This window comes from Macaca nemestrina, chromosome 9, assembly GCF_043159975.1.
Source record: "Macaca nemestrina isolate mMacNem1 chromosome 9, mMacNem.hap1, whole genome shotgun sequence".
NCBI classification, from domain to species: domain Eukaryota; kingdom Metazoa; phylum Chordata; class Mammalia; order Primates; family Cercopithecidae; genus Macaca; species Macaca nemestrina.
In genome coordinates, this window is record NC_092133.1 from 19127137 (window position 1) to 19153860 (window position 26724).

Below are 26724 nucleotides of genomic sequence, written 5' to 3' on the forward strand. Positions count from 1 at the left end.
ACACCCTGTCCACTACAGCCATGGCTAGAACTTTTCCCCCATGAAAGTTGGAGGTCAGTATATTTTTCTTTTTTCTTTCTTCTTCTTCTTCTTCTTTTTTTTTTTTTTTTTTTTTGAGATGAGTTTTTGCTACGTTGTCCAAGCTGGTCTCAAACTCCTGGGCTCAAGCAATCTGCCACCTCAGCCTCCTGAGTAGCTGGGATTATAGGCATGTGCCACCATGGCCGACTGGAAATCAGAATCTTCAAGGTTGCCATGTGACCATCGCCTTTTCTGAGAGCATCCCATGATTGGGTGATGCTTGGCTTTGTTTTGATAGCTTCCCATTTTCCTCTTGCTATGCAAATGGCATTTTCAGGTGAAAGAGAACTCTACTTTTGATTTCAAGTCAGTCCCTATGATGTTTACATCATCAGAAATGATGTGAGCAACCACATGGGACCAATGGAGGAGGGATTGGAAAGCAATGATGCTCTGGGCCTGTCCTCCATCAGCTAGACTTTTGAAATTGTTACCTGGTCATTTTGAAGTTAAGAATATACTTATTAGGGTGATGGTTTATTCTATACATGTAGCACCTCCTTTTAGTTATAGTTGTGAAAACATACATATATACAGACACACACACACACACACACACACACACACACACACGAGTTCTCCCTGACAGGACCTGAAACCTTAAAAATTGGAGCAGGTGACAAAACAGTCTTAATGTTTTATGCTAGTATTTTTATTTCCCATAAAAGAATCTCTGTTACATTCCCAGGAAATACAGGTTTATTGCTATTTCTATTTATTGTTCAGAGAAATGGAAGAGAGGCAGTTTAAGAGATTATTACCCAAGGCAGTAGACCCTGTCTTTAAGCAGATATTAAATTTCTCAGCTCCTAGCTAGTTTTCAACAGCCTTTCAAAATACACGTTCTGCTTGACAAATGTATACTCTCAAGTAGCTGGAGTACTTGCTGTCTAGAAGGCACCCGCATCCTTCACCCTGTTCCAAGCAGGCCTTGAGAAATTCAGCCCTCATGGGCTCATCAGATCAGCCATTGAGTCCAGCCCTGATTGCAGTGGCAGGTGTGGGGGCCATTCAGAGCCATCCTCCAAACATCATTAGTGGAAGTTCTTGGACTCTCAATTCTAATACTTCTGGGAATGGGGTCTGAGTTGGTATTAAGTCTACAACAGACCATCTTCTATTTCTTTTGTGCTCACCATCATATGTAGCAGCATTTGCCATGGGATTCCTGCATAATAAATTGTTAATCAGTTAATCCAGAGGAAAGGAAAACAACCTGACTCCTTTTAGTTTCCTGTTTACATCCTGGTCATGGATATGGGGGGTGGGGGAACACTCCAGTACTAGCTAAAGGAGAAGGGTTCTTGACCTTGATAATTGGTTACCAAAACACCAGGAGTTTGGTCTAGGTCCTGCTGCTCACTGCACAGAAAGTCAGTGACTGAGACAATTATTGCCAAGGAAGAAGGCTTTAATCGGGTGCTTCAGCCAAGGAGATGGGAGATCAATCTCAAATGTATCTCCCTGACTTTCCAATATTAGAGATTTATATAGTACAGAAGAAATGTAACAATGTGTAATGAAACAGGAACTAAGGAGGGGGTAAGGAAGCAATCACGATGAATGAGGGGTCTGGCATCTCATTGTCTGGATAGGTGATTTAGTGAGTTTCAGTTGTTTGATTTTCTTTTTTGAGAGTGATAAGGGTCCTTTTCTGAGAAAGGAACTCAGATAAAACAATTATTTTTGGGCCTTGTTACATTTTAAGGGGTTTGCTAAGAACTATCCTATCAAGCTTTAAGACCAGAAGGGCCAATGTCCATGTTTATCCAAAAAAAAAAAATCCTCTCTATGGAGCTATTGGGTCAGTTTCAAGTCCCTAACATTCCTAACAGAACTCCGTGGGACTGGTTTAGAAATAAGGATTAGAAATTCAAAATGTGCAATGGCCTCTATTTATGAAAACTATGACCAAAGTAACTAAAACTCTAAGTGTATATGATATATACTTAAAACAGAGGAAAGATAGGATTTATTGCCAAATACCAGGTTGTAGAGGACTTGAAAATGGCTGCTGCCCTGCCCGCCTTCTGCTTTCCTGATGAAGGCTGACCCTCTGTTGCTGTTATGGGCCACTCTGTTGCTAAAACTTGTTTGTTGTGCAGTAATTGTTTTCCAAAGACAACAAGAACCTTCACTTAAAATAGCAGTTCAGAGGCTTGCTCTGGCTTTCAGTGTGTCCAGCATGGCCATTAAGACAGCAAAGTCAGCAACTGACCTACAGGGACATGGGTGAGTATGCAAGGTCTAGTTCAAGGTTACATACTCAGGCTCCACATAAGCCTTTCAAAATCATCGAGGCATTTTTCATAAATCCGAGATGTAAAATATGTATAGCATCGAGACCCTCTTTTCCCCAGAGTGGGAAGACATTGCACCCACATGAATGTTTTGATTTCCCCACCCAGTATGTGTCTTCTGACCTTGTATTGCTTTTCTGGCTAATGGCAGCATAGAATTTCAGAAGCTGAAAAGTAGTTTTTAAAAATAATCCTTGAAAAGTGCTTAGCCTAACAAATTGCGGTTTCACATTCTGTTTTGTACTCTATTCTTTCTTATGTTGACCTCATACCCATGGTGTTTGCCATGACATGCTAAAAAAGAAAATTGTGGACTCATTTGAGTGACTTGCTTTAAATAAAAAGCATGGACTGTGGCCAGTCAATATTTGTCAACTCCTAGGTGTCTGATTTGGGACCTGGCAACACTGAACAGCCTGGATGAAGATGAAGGTCAACATTCAACAATATCCACTTGCTAGACCAACATTCTTATCACTACTAATGATGGGGCCTTTTTGGTCAAGGAGAGGTTTTCAAGTGCCTAAATCATTTCTGCCTTAAAGATGTTGAAACTGTTGACCAAGTCTTATAAAAAAAATAATAACATAAGGAAAGTCTGGGTTTTTTAATCCATGTGTTGCAAACTCATGGTCCTAGGAAGGCCAGGCTAGTAGCACAGTTGCATGTGGTCAGTTCAAGCATGAGAACAGGTGGCAACTGACACACTTATGGAGGGATGGAAACCCCTGTGGACTGGAACTATCTGTGCTGCATAAAGTGAGCAGTCACCTCGTGTCTCTATAAACAGTGATTCCTGTGGTGGAATCCACATGTCAGGGGCTGAGCTAATATGTTGAAGGCTTGTGTTGAAGGTAGCTTGTTAGCAGAATCTGATCCACATTCAGGTCACCCTTCTCTTGTGCCCCTTCTTTCTCTTTTGGACAGAATGAGTATTCTCCCACATTCTACCTCCACCATTTTATTACACAAGATTGGGAAATCCATGTTCTCTAGGAACAATTGAATGACAAGATAAGATGACATAAATTCAGGACCTCAACTTACCCAAGCCCTGGCACTTAAATTTGTTATTTTTTTTCTTGGAGCTCCTTAGCTTGAGTCCTGGCCAGGGATAAAGTACTCTAGTTAACAGTCTATTAAAAGGATATTTTATAAAGTCTCCAAAGTCTTATTCCATTTTCTATTAATAACAACCTAAATCTGAAATGATTTTGTTTCTATTTATTTTTCATCCACGTGTATAGCCATGAACTTATTTTGTACTTTAGTTTATGACAAATACAGTTTCTCTTTTTTTCTTTTTTCTTTTCTTTTTTTTAATGAATCTATTGAAAAAAAAAAGGATTCAAAGGAAAGCTTGAATTTTCTTGAACATATCTGAGCAACAGTTTCAATACTGAAGATCGATTTTTTAAATGTTTTATTTAAAAAATGTTATAGTAAAGAAAGAACATGCTCTGAACTATCTTAAAATCCCTCTGGATATTTTATAAGTCTCAGTTATCTCAGTGTCTCAGCAAGCATTGATTAGATGCATAAAATTTCTCCCTGGTTTTTTAATGTAATGATTTACATTCAGTTCACAATAGTTCTCTATATAGTCTTTACCTTTGAAGGAACGCCTCATGCTCTTGTTCTGTAGTGTCTGTTTTTGCCTCTTTACAATGAAGGAGGCAGGAACCAGAGAAACAAACCCATGATTGGAGGTTTAAAGTCAGAGCAGTCCTGTAAGCATCAAAGCTTGGGTTCAAGTGCATTTGAGAAAAGAAGATTTGTCCTCTGTGGTTAATTGGGCAGGCAAAGCCTGGGCCCACTCCAGGCCTTAGTTTCCTGTGTGTAAAATGAAGCATTTGCATCAGATGGTCTATAAAGTCCCTCTGGCTCTCAGATATTCTGTGGTCTGTAAAATGCAGATAATCTCTATTCTCCCAGGTTAGTGGGAGACCTAGGGCAAACTGAGATAACACACATGCAAACTTCAGAACACAAGATGTTAATTTTCTTATGATGATTATGAAACTAAGAGAATCTAAAACGCCTTCCCCAGAAGCTGACAGTGGACCATTTAAAATGTTTTAAAGGGAAGAGAAAATGTAAGTTATGTTAGATTATTGCAGGTATCAGGACAGTAGAGACACCGAGTGTTTACATGTATGTGCCTGAAATTCAGCTCAGTAATTACACATATTAGGCAGCCTGGAAAAGCAGGTATTGCTCACCTACTCATCTTACAGATGAAAAAAATGAAGCCCAGTAGTTGCCTAGTTTGCCCAGCGTCCCTCTGTTCAGTGTCAGAGCTGGAATTTGACTCCAGTGCTCTTCGGCTCCAAAATCCTTAACTGCTGTGAGTTGCCCAATAGGTGTGTAGAATACGCCAAGACACATGGGGGACAAAACAGTGAAGACTCTTATTTTTCCCTATTGCTACTTTTATTATCCTCCATCAGAGCTCCCTTTTCCACCTGAATGCTATCTTTTAGAGACAGGGTCTCACTCTTGTCAGTCACCTGGCTGGAGTACAATGGTGTGATTATAGCTTACTGCAGCCTTGAGCTCCTGGGCTCAAGTAATCCTCCCACCTCAGCCTCCAAAGTAGCTAGGACTTGCAGTCCTAGCACTGCCACGCCTGGCTATTTTATTTTCTGTAGAGACGGGATCTCACTATGTTGCCTAGGCTGGTCTTGAACTCCTGGCCTCAAGCGATGATCCTCCTGTCTTGGCTTCTCAAAGTGTTAAGATTTAAGGTGTGAGCCACTGTGCCCAGTCTGATGATATCTTAGATTACATAGCTTTCTTGTCACTTTCAGCTCTTCAAAGTCCAGTCCTATTAAAAATTCTATTCCCACATCCATTTCAGAGCTTCACCCTTTCCTACGTCAGGCCCAACCCAAATTGGAGACCTGCAATGAGGCTGGTCTTTCTTATCTCCTTTCTGTCCTTTGGGGTTCCTTTGGGGTCTCGGACAGGGGGTGGGGGATTAGAAGTCAACGGGACAAGGTGTTATATAACTGGCGTTATCATGCTTCTTGCTGCTAACACTGGCTGGAGATTTTTAGTGGGGATGGGGGCTACATTTGGAGTTCTTTGACCAAAGTGCAGTTTCTGGTTAACCTCTTGCAACCCACCCTTCTCCATTTTCCAGAATCAGGCCCTGCTTCCTCATGGTCTCCGCATAGCTTGTTACTAATGAAGTCCCTCCTACTCAGCAGGCACCTTTCTCAGGTGGGCTCATCAAGATGCTTGGGTGTGGGTACCATCCATGGACATTCATGCACCTCCAGTGAGCTGAACAGTGGAAGTTCACACCACATCACTTCTGTCTTCTCCTTCACCTGCCATCAAGGGTGGCTCCAGCCAGCTTCCTGCCTTCCTGATTCAGTAGGCTCCAGACTTTTGTCCATGAATGCTTCCAAGCTCCAGGATACATCAAAAGCTCCTCTTGGCTGGCACAGCAGCGGTAGGGCCTGAGTTTACCCACTCAGTAAGTATCTAGGCAGAAAGTGGGGAGGCTGTTGCTCCTTCTAGCAGGATCCTCTAATCCTTGCAGCAGAGCAGAGGGGAACACCACTCTCCTGCTGTGTGAAGAGCTCCCTGCTGACCCTCAGCTCTCCATTTTCCAATGTCTGATTTTAGAGTTGGGTAGGCCATAGGGTTGATAGTCATCAGGTAGAGTCTACCATCTTTTGATAAGTCCTGCAAGGATATTCCTAGCACCCTTCTTTGGAAGATGGGGACACTTCTCCCCCAATGTTCTCAGCTTGGAGGTTGTAGCCAAACATTCCAAGACACTTGGAAAAGTCCCATTCTGTATTCTGGAAACTTTGATCCTGGCTAGGTAGTTGTTCTGAATGGCAATTACTACATTTATAAATGACTGCACTTTCAAAGCACGCAGGCCTGGGAAGGTAGCGGTGGCTGGGAATTTAGCTAGCCCATGGTTCTCTTTTTTTTTTTTTTTTTGAGACGGAGTCTCGCTCTGTCGCCCAGGCTGGAGTGCAGTGGCGCGATCTCGGCTCACTGCAAGCTCCGCCTCCCGGGTTCACGCCATTCTCCTGCCTCAGCCTCCCGAGTAGCTGGGACTACAGGCGCCCACAACCGCGCCCGGCTAATTTTTTGTATTTTTAGTAGAGACGGGGTTTCACCGTGGTCTCGATCTCCTGACCTTGTGATCCGCCCGCCTCGGCCTCCCAAAGTGCTGGGATTACAGGCGTGAGCCACCGCGCCCGGCTTTTTTTTTTTTTTTTTTTTTTTTGAGATGGAGTCTCGCTCTGTCGCCCAGGCTGGAGTACAGTGGCCGGATCTCAGCTCACTGCAAGCTCCGCCTCCCAGGTTTACGCCATTCTCCTGCCTCAGCCTCCCGAGTAGCTGGGACTACAGGCGCCCGCCACCTCGCCCGGCTAGTTTTTTTTTTTTTTTTTTTTTTTTGTATTTTTTTAGTAGAGACGGGGTTTCACCGTGTTAGCCAGGATGGTCTCGATTTCCTGACCTCGTGATCTGCCCGTCTCGGCCTCCCAAAGTGCTGGGATTACAGGCTTGAGCCACCGCGCCCGGCCGGTTCTCTTTTTTTATAGCTAGCCCCATGCCCTCAGCCTTCTTTTCCAGAGAGGCATCTTCACAGAGTAAGACATCTTTGGGGCCCTTATTCATCTCAAATGGGAAATTCCAGGAAGGCAGAAATAGTTCTCAAGGAGAACATAGGTGCCCAGGCTGAGAGAAGCTTAAGTGCTGCCCAGGAGATGACTTCTCTCTTAACTTTCTATCCCCTAACAATGGTCTTTATTTTCAAGTTGTGTGTTTGCTTCTTTCACAGCTCTGGGATGTCTGGGCACTGAGGTGCTTGTAAAGAGCCCAAGACCTAACTCTGCTCCCAACCAAGGAAAAAGGGAGTCTATTGAGTGGCTCCCATGTACCAAGCATTGTATTATGCAAAACACTTTACAGTGCATGATCTCTTTTCTTTTTTCCTGAAAGCAACATGTCCCCTTCTTCCACTTAACTTTTGCAGCCCAGGTGTCCATAGCCCTATGCTAAAATACATAAATAAACAAACAAATAAATATATTAAGAGTGACAGGCAAGATCCCTATTGTCAAGGATATTAATTGCCTTTGAACAAAATGATACCAATTTGGAAGCGGCTATGTAGATGGATGTTAATTTAACCTGGATGTGAGTAGCCAAATACCTGCTTTTTTCTGGCTTTTGGTGCCAAGGGTGAAGGGCTCAGGGTCAAATCTTTAAGGTCAGGCTTTCTCTCTCTCTCTCTCTCTCTCTCTTTTTTTTTTTTTTTTCCCACATTAGGTCATTATTTTTCCTGAGTAGGACACTGGAGAGTTGCTCATGGGTTTTATTTCCTCGATGCCACTGCATATTCACCTATTTCTGACGTTGGCAATAATTCCAGTGCCAATCACCAGCTTTCTATATTTATCGGCAGCTGCTTCAGTGATGTGGAAACAATTTTCTCAACAGCTGAAAAACATGAAGATAGAGAGTAGGACATTTTGTTCTTTATGAAAGAGCTTAGTTGGAGTGAGCGTGGAAGGAGTGAGCAATCTAGCACGAACCTTTTGTCTCTGCATCTTTTCCACTCTCTCCAGCACAATGTCAGGCTGGAGTGAAGACCATGGCTTTGTCCAGACAGGAGTGGGTAGGCTCTATGAAATACACCAGAATACTTCGGGTCAGGATTCTGACGTGGGCTGGTATTCTCTTATCTAGGTGATGCTCTTTGTTGATTTGCTTCATTTGTATCTTAAGGTTTGGCAGGAAGGAGGCTTAACCCTAGCCTTTACTTCCAGCCCAACCTTACCAGCTGGCTGGCTTTAAGCATTCAGTGAATATTTTTCTATGAAACATGTAGTGTGGCTGTCCCCCATGAGGCACCATGCAGGGCACAGAAGATCTGAGTGGCATAGACGCCACCTGTGAAGTCAGAGGGCTTCCGGTCTGTAAGGCACTTTAACTAGAATTATTATGAAGACTAAATGGTACCATGTTTACAAAGCCCTCACATGGTACCTGATTCTAGAAAGCCCTCAGTGCAGAATGATCATAGTGGCGAGGCAGGAAAACTGAGTCTAGAGACTGGGAGCCTAAGGTGAACCCGCGGCTGACTTCTTAGAATTAAACCAAAAGGAAAACTTCAGTCTCTGATTGGTCATGGGCCAGTCCTTCACTTCAGCCTCTGATTAGTTGCAGGTCAAGCTTCCACTTCAGCCTCTGATTGGCTGTGGGCCAATCCTTCATTTGTATAGGGTGTAACTCTTCTTCAGCCTCTGATTGGCTGCAGGCCAAGCCCTCAAGACTTTCTATCCCCTAACAATGGTTTTTTTTTTTTTTTTTTTTTTTTTTTGAGACGGAGTCTCGCTCTGTCGCCCAGGCTGGAGTGCAGTGGCCGGATCTCAGCTCACTGCAAGCTCCGCCTCCCGGGTTCGGGCCATTCTCCTGTCTCAGCCTCCTGAGTAGCTGGGACTACAGGCGCCCGCCACCTCGCCCGGCTAGTTTTTTGTATTTTTTAGTAGAGACGGGGTTTCACCGTGTTAGCCAGGATGGTCTCGATCTCCTGACCTAGTGATCCGCCCGTCTCGGCCTCCCAAAGTGCTGGGATTACAGGCTTGAGCCACCGCGCCCGGCCAACAATGGTTTTTATTTTCAAGTTGTGTGTTTGCTTCTTTCACAGCTCTGGGATATCTGGTCACTGAGGTGCTTGTAAAGAGCCCAAGACCTAACTCTGCCCCCAACCAAGGAAAATGGGAGTCTATTGAGAGGCTCATATGTACCAAGCATTGTATCATGCAAAACACTTTACAGTGCATGATCTCTTTTCTTCCTTATAGCAGCCTAGGCAATGGCTGTTGTCAGCATTTTACAGATGAAGAAATGAGGGTTTGGAGAGAGTAACTTGCTCAAGTCTTCCTGACACCAAAGCCCATGCCGCCCTACCTTCCCCACACCATCCACCTCCCTGGACCTCACTGGTGGTGCAGCAGGGAGACTGCAAACAATTCTGTCAACCTCCTTGTGCCCGTCCAATGTCATTTGTAAAAATGAAAAGCCATCTCTGAAAGTTGATTTTCGCCTTCAAAAATTCTATTGAACAGCAGCTTCCTTATTATTTAAATCTTTGCTGCCACCTAGTGGGAATTGTGTAATTAGAAGAATAAAGAAAAATTTCAGTTAGACTTGAATTAAAAAACTGTCCATTTCATCCTGTAAAAGGCAAAACTATGTAGACGGTGAAATGATCAGTGGTTTTCAGGAGTTAGGAGGAGGGAGGGATGAAAAGGCGGGGTACAGAGAGTTTTTAGGGTAGTGACACTACTGTGTATGATACTGTAATAGCGGGTACATGTCATTATATCTTTGTCCAAACTCAGAATGTCCAACATCAAGACTGAACCCTAATGTAAACTGTGGACTCTGGGCTATCATGATGTGTCAATGTCGGTTCATTAATTGTAACAACGGTTCCACTCTGGTGGGGGATGTTGCTAACTGGGGAGGCTGTCGCGGGTAGGGACTGGGGTTGTATCGGAAATCTCTGTACCTTCTGCTCAATTTTGCTGTGAACCTACACCTGCTCTAAAAATAGTCTTTTTTAAAAAAACTATCAATTTTCTTATATCCATACTGTGCTCCTAAACTTTAAAAATTATATTTTTAAACAACTATCATGGCCTTCCATTTTTATCTTTATAGTAAACTACCAGATGTGAAATTCCTTTTATAAAAATTTTGGTCAGGTGTTGGAATTATTATAAACCCCAGCTTTTAAAAAATGCTTAATCTTTTGTGACCATCTAACATACACTCATTTGTGCATGACCTTCTAATATGTACTCATATGTGTATTAGATAATGAGCTATACATTAAGAAATTCTAATTTGCAGTATTCAGAACTTATATTTTTAAATGTTATAAATAGTCAAATTTTTTACATTATCATGGTTTAAAAATTCAAACAACACAGAGGATGTGAAGTTAAACAGTAAAGTCCTCCTCCAGAGAGGGAAGTTTCTTCAGAATTTTTAATGTTTTCCCCCAGAAATGTTCTATTCTGGGACTAGGACACACACACCATTTTCTTTACTACTTTTTTATGAATGGGCTTATGCTATGCTTACTGTTCTATGGCCTGCTTTTTTTACTTGATCTATTTTGAACATCTTTCCATGCCAGAGCACAAATCTGCCTCGTTCTTTTGAGCAGCATATAGTATTCCATTATCGACTATACTATAATTTATTTAACTGGCCCTTCGCTGATGTCCATATCACCTATTCCCAGTTTTTGTCGTTAGGGAAATGCTGTAGGGAATATATGCATGCACATACATGCTTTTGCAAATATATTTGTAGAATAAAATCTTAGACCTAAAATAATTACTGGATCTCACGGTTACGTGAACACCCACTGATCAAGATCACCAAAAATACATGTCATCAAAAAAAAAAAAAAAAAAAAAAAGAGCGGGTCAGGTTTATTTAACTAGCTGCAGCAATAGGGAAGCCAGAGGAATCGTGAGCCCACTCTGGGTGCAGTTTGGAGGAGTTTTCACAGCATTTGGGCTTGTGCTGGGTTATTTTATTTTATTTTATTTTATTTCTTTATTTATTGAAATGGAGCTTCTTTCTTGTTGCCCAGCCTGGAGTGCAATGGCATGATCTCAGCTCACTGCAACCTCTGCCTCCCAGGTTCAAGCAATTCTGCCTCAGCCTCCTGAGTAGCTGGGATTACAGGCGTCCGCCACCACGCCCGGCTAATTTTTTGTATTTAGTAGAGACGAGGTTTCACCATGTTACATCAGGCTGATCTTGAACTCCTGACCTCAGGTGATCCATCCACCTCGGCCTCCCAAAGCTCTGGGACTGTAGGCTTGTGACACCGCACCCAGCCCATGTGCTAGGTAATTTTAAAGAAGATTCAAAGGAGCAGAAGCAGTTCTAGGTTAAGCGTTGTCAAGAAGCAGGGCCAGGTCAGTGATTGGGTCTCTTAGGTTTTTCTGGATGGTCAAATAATTAAAGTTGGGCTAGAAGCATCATTAGGAAAGCAGTGGCAGTCATGGATGTGGTCAGAAGAGGGGGCTGTTTCATCACTTTGGGTTACCAAGTGGCCTCGTCTCTGTCTTGGTCCAAACCCGGCCACTAAGTGGCCTTGCCAGGACATGGCTTTATTCTGTGTGTGTTCCGTATGATCAGTTGGGAGCACCGTGGCCAACCTGACACGTGCTTGCTTTCATTCTCTCAGGTACATTGATTTGGAAAATGTCTGTAGATGTTGAAGTTGCTTTCCAGAAAGGTTGCACCACTTTATAGTCTTCTGGGTTCTTTTAAATACCCAACTTCCCTAACAGAATGAAGCAGTCAATAATCAGATTAATTATGGCAATTTTAATAATAGCAAATGTTTCTGGTCACTTCCAATGTGCCATCTACTGCTAAATCTATTAAATGCCCTGAATCCTCATCAGAGGCCTGAGACCAGGTGCTGACAACATTCCCACTTCCCTAAGAACAAACCCAGGCTTCAAAAGGATATAACTTGCCTTGATCACAGAGCTAGCCAACAAGGAGTTAGCTGGGGTTCAGGACTTGGATGTCTTATTCCAGGCCCACACTCTTTACTATGAAGAAATAATTTCTCTTTTATTATCCTTCCAGGAGCCTGCCAAGGAGAATTGAAAGCTAAGGAATTAAGAGCCATTTAACTGATGATCACAAATCTTTGAAAGGCTAGTTTGGGTTGATAAGGAAGTAGGGTCCCATTTACAAAAATGAGATTTACAGGCAGCCTTCCAGGAGTAATCACGTATATAGTGTTAGGCGAGGCATCAGCATAAAGTGCTGAGTTGTTCACAGTGCCTCAATTAATAAATGCCTATGAGTACTTTCTTAAAATCACAGCCAAGACACTATAATTAAATATTCTCTGTGTGATCTGTAGCTCAGACGGTGCATAAAAAAACCCCAAGTAAGCAGATGGGTGAAGGACACCCATCCTCTTAGATCCACGGACGTTCGTGAAGCTTCCATGCTGTGTCCTTCCGAGGACACAGCCTGCGAGACTTCACCGAGAAAGATTTTGTGCAGGGAAAGAAACTGACCTGAGATGGTGCTTGAGTAAATATTGATTGAGTGCATGATGGGCACACAGTGGGGTTGAAATTGGGCTGCCTGCTTGGATTTAGCAAAGGAAATGTGTAGTAACCACTGGCGGCTGCTCTTTTTCAGATTGTGCCGGCTGTGGAAGAGATATCAAGAATGGGCAGGCACTGCTGGCGCTGGATAAGCAGTGGCACTTGGGGTGCTTTAAATGCAAGTCCTGCGGGAAGGTCCTCACCGGGGAGTACATCAGCAAGTAAGGCTGGGTGCGGGCACGCGTTCCTTTCAGTGGGCACCAGGCGTTGTGGTTCTTCTGCAGGTCCTGGTCTCAGGGGCCCCATGCTGTCAAAGGTGCTGAAATTGTTCACATCCTGCCGTCAGAATGAACTTGTTGCTATAAAACTTTTGAAAAGAATTGTATTCTTCTGCTTTGGCTACTATAAACCTAATGAAATGTTAATCATTGCCGGATTTAACAATGACAGTGTTATACTGTATGTCATCACCAATTAAGCATTTAATAATTTCCCTGTTGCTATTCATTCTCCTATGAGGAACTAGTAAGCCTTTGTCCTCCTTCCAGGGCTGGAGTACATTTATAGACGCCCCCCAAAAACACGCAAAGCCTAAGTTGTCAGCCCTTTAGGACTGTGCACAAAACAGCCTGCCAGGAAATGGGCTCATGTTCAATAACAGTGGATAATAGCTACAGTTAAGGAGGTGAGGGTTTTTTAAAAAAGCAAATGTAGCCTGGCAATGAGGGGAAATTTTCCACTGTATACCTTTTTATGCCTCAAAAAAAACTTTTCTGCTGGGCGCAGTGGCTCACACTTGTAATCTCAATACTTGAGAGGCCAAGGTGGGAGGATCACTTGAGCTCAGGAGTTCGAGACCAGGCTGAGCAACATAGCGCGACCTCATCTTTACTAGTATAAATAAATAAATAAATAAATAAATAAATAAATAAATAAGCAAGCCAGGCATGGTGGCACATGCCTGTAGTCCCAGCTACTTGGGAGTCTGAGGTGGGAAGATCGCTTGAGCCCAGGAGATCAAGGCTACAGTGAACTATTATCGCACCACTGCACCCCAGCCAGGGCAGCTGAGTAAGACCCTGTCTCAAAAAATAAACAAATACATTCCTTCATTCATTCATTCATTTCCCCAACCACATGAAATCACCTATTCAAAAATATTAATGAATGTAGTTTAAAAATATAATGAAACAAACAAAAGGTTGCTTTGGCCCCACCCACTAGAAATCTGATTCTACAGACCCAGGGTAAAGCTGAAACACCTGCATTGAAAGGGCAAGAAGGCCAGGTGCGGTGGCTCATGCCTGTAATCCCAGCCCTTTGGGAGTCCGAGGTGGGTGGATCACCTGAGGTTGAGAGTTCAAGACCAGCCTGGCCAATATGGTGAAACCCGTCTCTACTAAAAATACAAAAAAGGAGCCAGGTGTGGTATTGGGCACCTACAACCCCAGCTACTTGGGAGGCTGAGACAGGAGAATTGCTTGAACCCGGGAAGCAGAGGTTACAGTGAGCTGAGATCACGCCACTGCACTCCAGCCTGGCGACAGAGCCAGACTCTGTCTAAAAAAAAAAAAAGAAAAAAGAAATGGCAAGAAGCTCTTCAGGTGACCATGATGGACAAAGTAAGAAGACAGGTGCCTGGCTTCTAATGGAACATTGCAAACTGCGCAGTGGTGGGTAACTTGACAGTCTAGAGTGGCACTCTATAGCTTTACCATGCAATCACACACAGGATATAATACTTTTCCTGTGCTCCAAGGTAAATGGAGGAGGTTGCCTGAGCTGGAGGAGGCAGCCATGGGCCCCGGAGGCCTCCTGAGAGCTGAGAAGGTGGTGTCTGGAGGCTGTTCAGAGGCTGTAGTCTGGCATGTGGGCCCCTTGTGGTGGGGGCATGAACGCTGAACCCACATCTGATGGGCTCAGTGTTCTTTTTCTCTTTTTCTTTTTCTTTTTGTTTTGGAGATTGGGTCTCATGCTGTCACCCAGGCTGGATTGCAATGGCGCGATCTTGGCTCACTGCAACCTCCGCCTCCTGGGTTCAAGTAATTCTCCTGCCTCAGTCTCCTGAGTAGCTGGGACTTACAGCTGTACGCCACCACACCTGGCTAATTTTTGTATTTTCTTTAGTAGAAACAGGGCTTCCCGTGTTGGCCAGACTGGTCTCAAACTCCTGACCTCAGCTGATCCACCCACCTTGGCCTCCCAAAGTGCTGGGACTACAGGTGTAAGCCACTGTGCCTGACCTCAGTGTCATATTATTAAATATACGTATTATATACATTATTTTTTAGCTTTGCCTTTATTGTGGTTTTAATGAAATTGTCTCTAGTGTTTTGCCTTCAGGTGTGATATTGCCTATTGATTTGCCAGTATCTTCTTCAGGTTCATTAATACCATTCGTTCTCTGGTTTATTAATTATTGTTATGTGGGCTCAATGGGCTCAGTGCTCCTCCACGCCCAGGGGGCCTGTGGAGAGAGAATGCTGCCAGGCTTTCTGCTCGTTAGCTCTGAGATAGTACAAAATCAGCAAGGGTGATCATATGACAACATGGCCGTTTCGCCTGTGTGGCACCGAGAGCCAGAGCACTCTCTGGATCATTTCGCTTGTGGTTTTGATCATGTCTGGCCAGGTCTGACTGGATTACCAGGCATGTGAACGCTGGGTGGGAGAAAATACGTCCTGCCCTTCTGTGGAAAGACCTTGGAGAAATGTGGTTTTGGTGTCTTCTCCGGCCCCTGGCCACCTCCTCAGGAGCTGAACACGCTTTTGTCTTGCAGGGATGGTGCCCCGTACTGTGAAAAGGACTACCAGGGACTCTTTGGGGTGAAATGTGAGGCATGTCACCAGTTTATCACAGGGAAAGTCCTGGAGGTAAGTGGCAGACCGGCTCCCTCACAGCGACCGCCATCTTCCTCAGCGGCCCTCAGAAACACACAAGACGGGGACCCTTTCCCGCCTCCTCCATTTTTTTTTTACCTGTGGAGAAAGAAAATAGTCGCAGGTGACTGTCTTTGGGAATTACGGTGCTGCACTCTCCTCAAAGGCTCACGTGGAAATTAGAATGATGGAGAATTTGCAAAGGAAAAAAAAAAAGGAATGATAAAGGTTCTGGTGGGAGTTATGTAGGAGAGGCTATATTAGACCATTTTCATTTTTAGAAGTTAGACAAGAGTAAATGAAGAGGATGCGAAATCGTGTGTATACATCCGTGTGTGCGTGTGTGCATCTGTGTATGCGTGCATTTCTGGGCGTGTGCAGATTCAGGGAGCAGAGGCTCAGAATGGAAGCTAAGAAAGGAAGGGTGGGGGAAAGGTAGAGGCATTGGCTTCCCCAGCCTTCAAAAACCACATCCTGTGTGACCCAGAGCACCCTGTAGCCAGGGCTGAGCTGAAGCCTGTCAAGTTCAGGTGCCACCGCCTCCAGCTGGGGAGCTTTCTTCCTGCTTTCTCAGCAGCTGCCACACAGGCTTCTGCCTCTGGGCTGAGCCAGTTCCTCTGGGGTGAGACACAGAATTCTGGGGCCAGAGTTCAGAAGGAGTCGCTACCCTACTTCTCCCAGGCCTGTGGGGTGTCAGCCAGGTCCAAGGAGAAAGTAAGACTGCCTCACCCGTGGCCCACCTGCCAGGGTGGAGAGTATGACCCAAGCAGAGGTGGATCAGGAAGCCTCACAACTAGGGGGATGACTACAGGTCCTGCCGCTTGTCACCGTGCTTAGTCAGGCACCAGGCTGCTGAATCCGCAGAGCCATGTTCCACCTTCCCAGCAGGGCACGTTTCAGAGACACAGACACAGATCCAAGGCACCCCCACCAGGGTGTTTCTGGGCTGCACTGTCTCTTCTGTGGGTTTCACAGCAAAGGTTCAGCGTGGCCCCCTAAATCCCACTGTAAGCCCTTTCCACAAAGCACAGAGGGGCCAGCATTGGCTGTGTGCTGGGACCTGGGCAGCTGATTGCACTTGGGAGAGAAAGGTGTGATTGTGGTCAAATGCAGTTGCCTCTTAGCTCAAGGAAGAGGGTTCTGGGAAGAGGGAGCAGCACTTGCAGGGGCGCAGAGGTGAGGAAAAGCACAGCATACATAAGAAACGTCAGCTGGGCAGGAGCACGGATGTGACAGATGATGCTGGAGAAGTGGGCAGGGTCCCAAGAGTCACATTCTGGAGTTTGGGTGTTACCCTAAAAGCAGTGGGAAGCCATTGAACTGCTTGTAGCTGGAGTGTCATGTGATTAGACCAGGTTGTTGTGTAAAGAACATATGAGAGTTCTCAAATCTATGTACACACATGTTCACAGCAGCACTATTCACATCAGCCGAAAGGTAGAAACAACCCAAAGTCCATCAGCAGGTGAATGGATAACAACACGTGGTGTATCCGTCTAGTGGAATATCATCCAGCCTTGCAGCAGTGCTGCCTACCACAGGATGAGCCTTTAGAACACACTAAGTCAAAGAAACCAGCCACAAAAGGCCACATATTATATGATGTGGTTTACATAAAATATCTAGAATAGGTAAATCCATACAGATAGAAAGCAGATTGGTAGTTGCCAAGGGCTGGGGGAAGGGGAAATAGGAAATTACTGCTTTACGGATACAGGATTTCCTTTTGGGGTGATAAAAATATTTTGGAATTAGATAGAGGAGGTGGTTGCATAGCATTGTGAATGAATGTACTAAGTGCCACTGAATTGTTCACTTTAAAATGGTTAATTTTATGGTACGTGCATTTCAGCTCAGATGTTTTTTTTAAATGACTGGGAAGGGAGTTGAGGTGGAGACAGAACAGCTAGGAGGCTACTACAGAACTCTGGGCACAAAACGATGGTGGCGCTGGCTGGAGTGGAGCCTGAGAAATGGGCCCCCACCCTCTGCACACACAGGAAGGGTGGAAAGAGTTCTTTCATAGCCTTTCCAATGAAGCTTTAATTATTGACCCAAGGACACTTCAAAACTAGTGTCTTGACCAGGGAGAAAGAAGCATATTCCCAGGAAGGCTGTTGGAGAAGATGGATGGGACCCACCTGAACGGGAGCTTGGAGTCCGAGCAGTCCCATCACAGTGCTCAGAGCACGATGCAGTGGTTGGTGCCTCCCCTCCTGGCCCTGAGTCCATCCCTCATCCCTCCCCAGAGAGCTCTTCTCAGAAGTGCCCTGACTGGGGCCTGACACCATTTCCCATGGGGTTCCTGAGTTTGATCTCTTGTGGAGGACTGAAATAAACCTGTTGAGTTGGGAGCAACTTGGAAATTTCCTTCTCCTCCTCTTCCTTCTTTCTTCTTCTTCTTTCTTCTTTTTCTTCTTTCTTCTTCTTCCTCCTCTTTCCTCCTTCCTCCTCCTCCTTCTTCTTCTCCTCCTCCTCTCTCCTCTTCCCTCCTCCTGCCTTCTCACTTCTCCCTCCTCCTTCCTCCTTTCTTCCTTCTAACTTCTTTCTTCTTTCTTCCTTCTTCCTTCTTTGTTGTCGTCATCTTCTTTTCTTTTTTTATTTTTTTAAGAGACAGGGTTTTGCTCTGTTGCCCAGGCTGGAGTGCAGTGGTACAATCATACCTCACTGCAACTTTGAACTTCTAGGCTCAAGCTATCCTCCTGCCACAGCTCCCTGAGTAGCTGGGACTACAGGTGCACGCCATCACACCCACCTAATTTTGTTATTTTTTGTAAAGAATGGGAGTCTCATTCTATTGTCCAGGGTGCTCTCTAACTCCTGGTCTCAGGCAGTCCTCTCGCCTCAGCCTCCCAAAGTGCTGAGATTACAGGCATGAGCATCCAAGCCTGGCCCTCATAAAAAAATAATAATAAAATAAATAGAACATCAGAATGATTTCCTAGATGTCCAGCTGTGCAAAGAGAGGCGAGAAAACACTGAACGCGGTCCCCACATTTGTGACAGCCATGTTTGCAGTCTTCTTAGTCCACATGTGGAGCTGTGTTCCCCCAAAACATGTTGGGGAGGGAAAAGGGCTCTGTGTGTGTGTGTCTGAGTGTGTGTGTGTGTGTGTCTGAGTGTGTGTGTGTGTGTGTGTGTGTGTTGATACCCTTCAGATTTAGCTCAACAGCTGTGGGGAAGAATTTCTAAAATAAAGCTAGATCCAAGAACATGCTGTCTGGAAGAAACATCTGCTTACTCTGTTTTCTCCTTCAACACCCGAGTCATCTGGCTTTCACTGTGGCTGCAGAGGCCTCTTCTCAAATTGGCTTCAGGTTTCTGTGAAGGCCGTTTTGTGAGGCTTAAGACTTGGAGACTTTCCATTTGGGGCTTTCAGAGTTGAGACGTCTGGGAGTAGTTTGCACCATGTTCAGCCTCAGATTCAGAATCCATCCAGCAGATGTAGTCCTCAGATGGGCGTGTGAGCTAGAAAAATGTCCTGCAGGGTTATCACGCTGACGTATGACAGCTTGTGAGTCAGTTTGGCTTGGTTACCAACACAAAGCAGGGCGGTCTCCACACACTCCTCCCTCGGCCTCTCACGCTTGGGTCTTGGTGGTGGTGAAATTTTATGATGGTGGATTTTTGTAAATACTGTGAACCTTGGGTTTTTGTGGTTTTTTATATTTATTTTATCCACAGATAAATTTATTTTATCCCTTTACAAATGTATTAGTTTTCTGTGTCAGCTGCAGCAGCGGTGGCTTAAAACAACAAGCTTACACAGCTCTTGAGGTTCTTGAGGTTAGTTCTTAAGCTGAGTTCTCTTGGTTCTTGAGGTTAGACGTCTGAAAGCAAGGTGCGGCAGGGCCATGCTGTCTCTGAAGGCTCCGGGGAAGGGCCTTTCCTCGCCTCTCCCAGTTTCTGATGGCTCTGCATGTTCCTTAGCTTGTGGCAGCCTCCCAGTCTCTGGCTTTGTCTTCACACGGCCGCCTATTCTGTGTTGTCTCCTTTTCTCTGTTACAGTTCCCTCTGCCTCTTTCCTGTAAAGGCACTTGTCATTGGATTCAGGGCCCACCCAGATAATCCAAGATGACCTCCCCATCTCAAGATCCTTCACTTAGTTACATCTACAAAGACCCTTCTCCCAAATATGCATTCACAGGTTCCATGGATTTGATAGGGAGTCTCTTTTGGTGACGATCAGGTCACCATTCAACCCGCTCGAGTAAGCCTGGGAAATCACACAAATATCATCCCAGCGAGGCCTGCAGACCCTGTGTGGTTTTAATTTAACACTCACTGAGTTCTAAGAGGACGCAAAGGCCTCTCTAGTGTGGTGTCACCAGAGATGCCATCAGACACCTGAGGGACCTTTGAGAAAGAGAAAGGTCACTGGACAATGAGAGAGAAGAGATGCTCCAGGTCTGGCTGTGTCACTCATTCCTGAGTGACTTGGGGCAGGTTGTTCAGCCTCTTGGGGCTGTCTTCATTTCCCAGGTAAAGGGACTGGCATGTAACCTCCAGCAGCCCTCGAGTTCTCTCTGTCTCTGTCATTCCTTAATTCTTGTAAGCCCGGAAAATCACATCAGCTTGAAGGGGTGGGGAGGTGAGCCTGAGCACCAGCGGGTCAGTGAAAAGGCTCTGGGTGGCAGCCAATCTGAATCTGTACTCACCAGCTGGGGGTCCTTGGGCAAGAATTGCCACTTCTTTGAGCCTCAGTTTTCTTTTCTTTAAGTGCAAGAATTGAAAATGTGCATGTAATTCCAAGACTTGGGCTGCTAGACCTCCTGGAGTCACTTCAGCTCTAAAGATCTGAGTTCTAGAATTCTCATGTCTTGGCTGTAAGGGATCAGACAGAGCCAATGGTTATTTTTTTCTGGAAACCAGCACGTAGCACTCAGCATAGAGCCTACACTCAAATTGTAGCTTGATTTCTCATCACTTGCTTTCAGTTTTGTTTTTGACAGCAAGATTCTCTTTTTAGGGAGATCTTGCTATAAATGGTACATCTTCAAATGCTTCTGCTGATTAACTTATAAATTTAGGAGAGGACTGAAGATATTTACAACCTGCCTCCTAATTAAGAAGTATAGGGGCAAATTAGCGTGAGATACTTGAGTTTGCTCTCGCCATCTTTTCTCTGAACTTCTCTGAAGCAGCCTTCCTCCCCTTCCTTCTCCCCTCCTCCTCCCCCTTCCCCTGCCCGCACCTCCTTTCTGCCTAACAGCCTAATGGTAACAGGAAGCTGCAAGAGACTTCAGACTTAGGTCACTAATGTCATGGGGGAGTGGGGCATCTCTTTGGAATGCATTTCTTCCCATCTTTGGTAGATAGCCCTAGGAGAGCTCTCACTCCAGCAGACATCCTTTCCAGGGTACAGGTGGTTACCTGCTAACCTCATAAAGACAAGAAACAGCAACAAAATGTTGTTATTATCAACAGCAACAGCTAGTTTCAAAATGAAGGCAGCTCATGGTGGGTGCAATCAAGTAAGGACTCCAAAATTCATAAGGGGGTTAGTCTCATATCTCCAACCCTAAATTTAAGTAAGACAGCAACTGAGTTTCTTGATCTCTCTTTACAAAGGTATAACCATCTCTAGGCACATAGCTAAAAGTAGATTGTTTTTGATGGTGCTTTCTTAAGATACGGAATCTTCTCTGGAACACCACACTCTTACGTAATACTTCCCATACCTCGTTGTTGTTGTTGTGGTGGTGGTGGTTTGAGACAGAGTCTTGCTCTGTTGCCCAGGCTGGAGTGCAGTGGTGTAATCTCAGCTCACTGCAACCCCCACCTCCTGGGTTCGAGCGATTCTCCTGTCTCAGCCTCCTAAATAGCTGGTATTACAGGCACACGCCACCATGCCCAGTTAATTTTTGTGTCTTTAGTAGAGATGGGGTTTTGCCACGTTGGCCAGGCTGCTCTTGAACTCCTGACCTCAGGTGATCTGCCTGCCTTGGCCTCCCAAAGTGCTGGAATTACAGGCGTGAGCCACCGTGCCCCGCCCCATACCTCTTTGGATTAGATAGAGGTTGTATTTATTCTTGACAAGTGTTTGGAAAAAAAAGCAAATGTCAAACTGAAAACAGAAGTCTGGAAGGTAAAGGAAAAGGGTGTATCCCACATATTCTTCCCCTAGTCTTGGGCTGTTTTACCAACAGACTAACAAAGGGTGGGCTTGACTTTCTCTTGGCCTCTCAATCTGTCTTGTGCAATTCCTATGCCCCCAGGGGCTGCCTGTGTGCACGGAGCACTGCACTGGTTCACTCAGGACAAAGGCGCTCAGCCCTTGTCCCACACTGCAGAGTGGTACTTCCCTGAGCAGGCACCTGCCAGGCTGCACGGGAGTATTCTTTTGTTCTCTTCCCTGAAAGGCAAGTTGTCTTACTTGCATTCTGACCACAGAGGGAGAGGGCGGGGCTCTGAGGCCCACAATTTCCCTTTCCTCACATCACTGCACCCAGAAATCAATGAGCCTGGGCTCATCTGGTCTTTCCGGGCGGGCTGGTGGCACCTGTCCTTGTGTCGCATGGTATTTACTGTGTCGCCTGTGCTCTCTGGGAAAGTGCAGTGGTGTCTGTGACAGCCTGTACACCCACCATATAAGAAAGAGAGCCTCAGATGGAGCGGAGGGAAGTCCTCTAGGTCCTGGAATGCCTGTCGAGTCAGCCCAATGAGGCAGCCCTGCCCTGTCCTTATCTGTTAACTTGGAACTGGTGGACGGCAGGACAGGATTTAGACTCGCTTTTAGACCCCTCCTGCTGAACTCCTGGAGTGAAGGAAATGGAATCACAGTGGGCTTCGGCCAAATCCTTTTCCTTGACTCTCAGCGGAATTAAAAACTGGTGGCTCTGTTTTGTTTTGCTCTTGGACTGATTTAAAAAACTGCTTTTTCACAAAGCTGAGGGACAAATGTTTATGATGTTTCTGAGGTGAATTCACATTATAAATTGGAGGCCCTTGTCCCCTTCCTTCTTTTTGGCATAGGTATTTTAAGTATGTTATGTCACAGTAATCATAAGCAGTGAGTAGGTCTTGTTCTGGGCTAAGCTGTTCTCTAGTGAGCAAAACATAGGTTATCCTAGGATGCTTGCATGACATCTAATCTTTCTGTCACCATCAGAGATGTAATTTGCAAAAGAGAGGTTGAAATGCCGATTCCCCTTTTCTTGTTCTGTGTCTATCATACACATGCAAGGAACAAATAATAACCTGTGTCCATGCTGAAGGCTAATTGCATTCTTCTCATTCTCACTGTGCTCAGAGGAATTTCTGCTTTCATCCAGTTAATTAATTGTAGACCCGAATATTTTTGAGGATCATGGAAGGGGAAAAAAAAAATCAAGTTATCTGAGTACATTGGTTGAGATGGTCTACGTCCCAGTGGACAGTGAGCCACCACTGTATCCTGACTTTGTATAATATTTTTAACATCTGCAAGTGATCTCATAAACAGTTAATTCTCATGACAGGCCTGCAAGCTGGTCAGGGCAGTTAGTTACCAGTCACCTTCATTTATAGATGAGGCTACTGAGTGCCCGAGACTCTGGAGCTAATTGGTGTGACAGAACCATGATTAGAAAATAGATCTCTTAGGTTGGTGAATGGATACAAACATGCAGTTAGAAGAAAGAAGTTCAATGTTCAGTAGCAGACTAGGGTGACTGCAGTTAACCAGCAATATACTGTATATTTCAAAGTAGCTGGGAGACATAGAGATGATAAATACTGAGGGTGATAATACTCCAGATACCCTGACTTGAGCATTATATATTATACACATGTAAAAAAAGTACTCATATGAACCCCATAAATATGTAAGATATTATGTATCAATAAAATAAAAAAATAAGGAAAATAGGTCTCTTTCAATTTAGAATATAGGGACGTACACATATACAAAGAGACAGAGAGAGAGGGGGAGAGCAAGAGAGAGCATGAACTTTATTATCTACCTGAAAATAATCATTACAGAAAACAGTTTGCCTCCTGACATAACTTGCTGAAGGACCAAAACTTACCATTCCTGGTGGATGGCAAAGGCCTGCCTCAGGTGGCCCTTTTATGCCTGTTCTCAGGACAGTAAACATGTACTGCTTGGTTGGTTTACTTTTTACCAGTGTGAAATGTCACTGAAAATCAGTGACTTTGCTCATAGAGTCTGCTGTGTTTCTGTGCCTCATAGTCTGACCCCCTTGAATCATCGGTAGCCTCTACCAGGCCATCTGGCTCTGCCCTTGGAGAATGTTGTGGATGGACGATGCTGTCTCGAGTTCGAGAGCATATTTTCTTCATGGAGCTCTGGTCTCGGACTCTGTAGATCAATGGACAGTCAGGAAGGCCCTGTGAAACAGGGTCAATATTGAGACACTGGTCACCTTCTCTATTGTCAGACCATCACTTGACAATAAACTGGAGAAATGACTTCATTTTAAATATGAATTAAGCAAAAGGTGGTATATCCAGAAAACGGAATATTATTCAGCCATAGAAAGGAATGAAGTTCTGATACATACTACAACATGGAGGAACCTTGAAAACATTATGCTAAGTGAAAGAAGACAGTCAGGGTCAGGCATGGTGGCTCACGCCTGTAATCCCAGCACTTTGGGAGGCCAAGGTGGGCAGATCACCTGAGGTTGGAAGTTTGAGACCAGTCTGGCCAGCTTGGTGAAACCCCATCTCTACTAAAAATACAAAAATTAGCTGGATGTGGTGGCAGGTCCCTGTAATCACAGCTACTTGGGAAACTGAGGCAGGAGAATCACTTGACCCCGGGAGGCGGAGGTTGCAGTGAGCCGAGATCATGCCATTGCACTCTAGCCTGGGTGACAGAGTGAGACCCTGTCTCAAAAAAAAAAAAAAAAAAAAAAAAAAAAAAAAGAAAAAAGAAAAGAAAAGAAAAGACAGTCACAAAAGACCATATATTGTCCAATTCCATTTGTATGAAATGTGTGGAACAGGCAAATCCACAGAGACAGGCAGTAAGTTAGAGAATGCCAGGGGCTGGGGGAAGGGGGAAATAAAGAGTGACTGCTAATGGATATGGGGTTTCTTTTTGGAGTAATGAAATATTCTAGTGGTGACGGCTACACAACTCAGCGAGTATAGTCATCCCTCAGTATATGCAGGGGATTGGTTCCAGGACCACCATCCCCCTGGTAAATCTGCACATACTTACGTCCCAAAGTCAGTCCTGAGGAACTCACTTGTACAAAAAGTCAACCCTCAGTGTAAAGAGGTTTTGCATCCCTTGAATGCTGTATTTTCAATCCACGTGTTGTTAAAAGAAAGGGAACCATGTGGTTCAAACCCATGCTGTTCAAGGATCAACTGCATACTAAAAATTACTGAACTATATACTTTAAAGGGGTGAATTGTATGGTATGTGATTTATATCTCAATTTCACATACACACATCTACCTGTCTAGCTATCTATGCAAGAATGGGCATTCAAGTCAATAAATGTCTTAATGCAAGATTCTATGCTAGGCTTGGCCAGGTACGGTGGCTCATGCCTGTAATCTCAGCACTTTGGGAGGCTGAGATGGGAGATCACCTGAGGTCAGGAGTTCGAGACAAGCCTGGCCAACATGGCGAAACCCCATCTCTACTAAAAATACAAAAATTAACTGGGCGTGGTGGCGCAAGCCTGTAATCCCAGCTACTTAGGAGCCTGAGGCAGGAGGATCGCTTGAACCCAGGAGGCAGAGGCTGCGGTGAGCCGAGATCATGCCACTGCACTCCAGCCTGGGCAACAGAGCAAGACAACACCTCAGGAAAAAAAAAAAAAATTCTATGCTGGGCTCTTTCCCTCTGTGGGAGACTAAATTTTTGTTCTCTTGTGTGGCAAGAGGTTGCCACTGCACAGAACGTGGCCTTGATTGTAGAGTGTAGCTTAGTGAATGTAAAATCTCTCCAGTGCTGGAAAAGTAGACTCCAATTGAAATCCAATGTATGGTTTGTGGTGAGTTCGTTTTGCAACATTTTATTGGAGAAGAAAAACCTGGTGCTAGTATTTTGTCCCCTTCATGGCTAACAGGTTGGGAATTGACCCAGTAGGGCAGAGCACATTGAATGAATGAATGACTTGAGGAAAATCTATCTGATTCACCCGAAGCTGGCCACTTTCTCTTACTTTCACAACAGGAGGAAATGTGTTGCGACAGGGCACCAGCAGACTGCATTCCCATGCAGTAAAGATTTAATATTTATAGAAAAATCACCCCATTTCCTGTCAGCACAAATGGAAGGGCTTTCTTATTTGGAAATAACAGTTTGAAAAGAATTTCTATTTATCTTGAGTTAAAAGGATGTTTTGGGGTTTTTTTTTCAGCGTTACTTAACTTCAGAGAGTTTAGCTTATGGCTGAAATGTGTGAGCAGGGGAATAACTGCCCCGGCAGGTCAAGTGAGACTCTTCCAGGAAGTCAACCAGGATTACTGAGCATGTGCTAGGAGCCCTACATGCGGCAGGGCGGTGGCAGTGGCAGGGGTGGGTCACAAAAGAAAACATAAGATTTAGGGCTTGTTCTCAGAGTGATAAGGCATGCATCTTTATTTTTATTTTATTTATTTATTTTTTTTTATTTTTTGAGACGGAATCTCGCTCTGCCACCCAGGCTGGAGTACAGTGGCCAGATCTCGGCTCACTGCAAGCTCCGCCTCCCGGGTTCACGCCATTCTCCTGCCTCAGCCTCCTGAGTAGCTGGGACTACAGGCGCCCGCCACCTTGCCCGGCTAGTTTTTTGTATTTTTTAGTAGAGACGGGGTTTCACTGTGTCAGCCAGGATGGTCTCGATCTCCTGACCTCGTGATCCACCCGTCTCGGCCTCCCAAAGTGCTGGGATTACAGGCTTGAGCCACTGCGCCCGGCAGGCATGCATCTTTGAAAGGCATGCAGTATCCACGCTGAAAACCTCCTGGAGTGTCCCAGGAACCCCCTCCCCCACCCGTCCTCAGGGATCAGAAGTGCCCAGGGCCGCTGCAGCCTTTTCAGAGACCGAGGGCGAATTGCAGTTTAGAAATGGCTGGGATTCAACAGCAGAGAGACACAGCCGGCCTGGACAAGTTACCACCAAGTGCAGTAAGGGATGGAGTTCCCGGACTGGCCACTATTCTGGGCACCAAAATGATGTCCCCAGAGTAGTCCTTTCTCCTCTCCAGAACCCAGCACATCAGGGCATCAGAAGGACTCCTGTGTCTGCTTTCTCAGGGACTCAGAGCAGCACCCTTCCCCTTCCTGCTCTTCCCTCCCAGCTCCCATCCCGGGCTCTGCTTACCTCTTCTTTTACCACTATAGACATAAAAGGGGTGATCGTACCCCTTCTTCTA

General features: G+C 45.0%; 1 protein-coding gene across 21 annotated transcripts in view; it reads left to right on the forward strand.

Annotated features, from left to right (window-relative positions):
• LOC105467111 (actin binding LIM protein 1) overlaps positions 1-26724 on the forward strand; it is a 389869-nt gene that overhangs the window by 259442 nt on the left and 103703 nt on the right. For all 21 annotated transcript variants that reach the window (XM_024788343.2, XM_071069075.1, XM_024788338.2 and 18 more), the window contains exons 5-6: positions 12618-12744; positions 15303-15396. In XM_024788343.2, coding sequence (XP_024644111.2) covers positions 12618-12744; positions 15303-15396 — 221 coding nt within the window. The remainder of the gene's footprint in view (positions 1-12617; positions 12745-15302; positions 15397-26724) is intronic.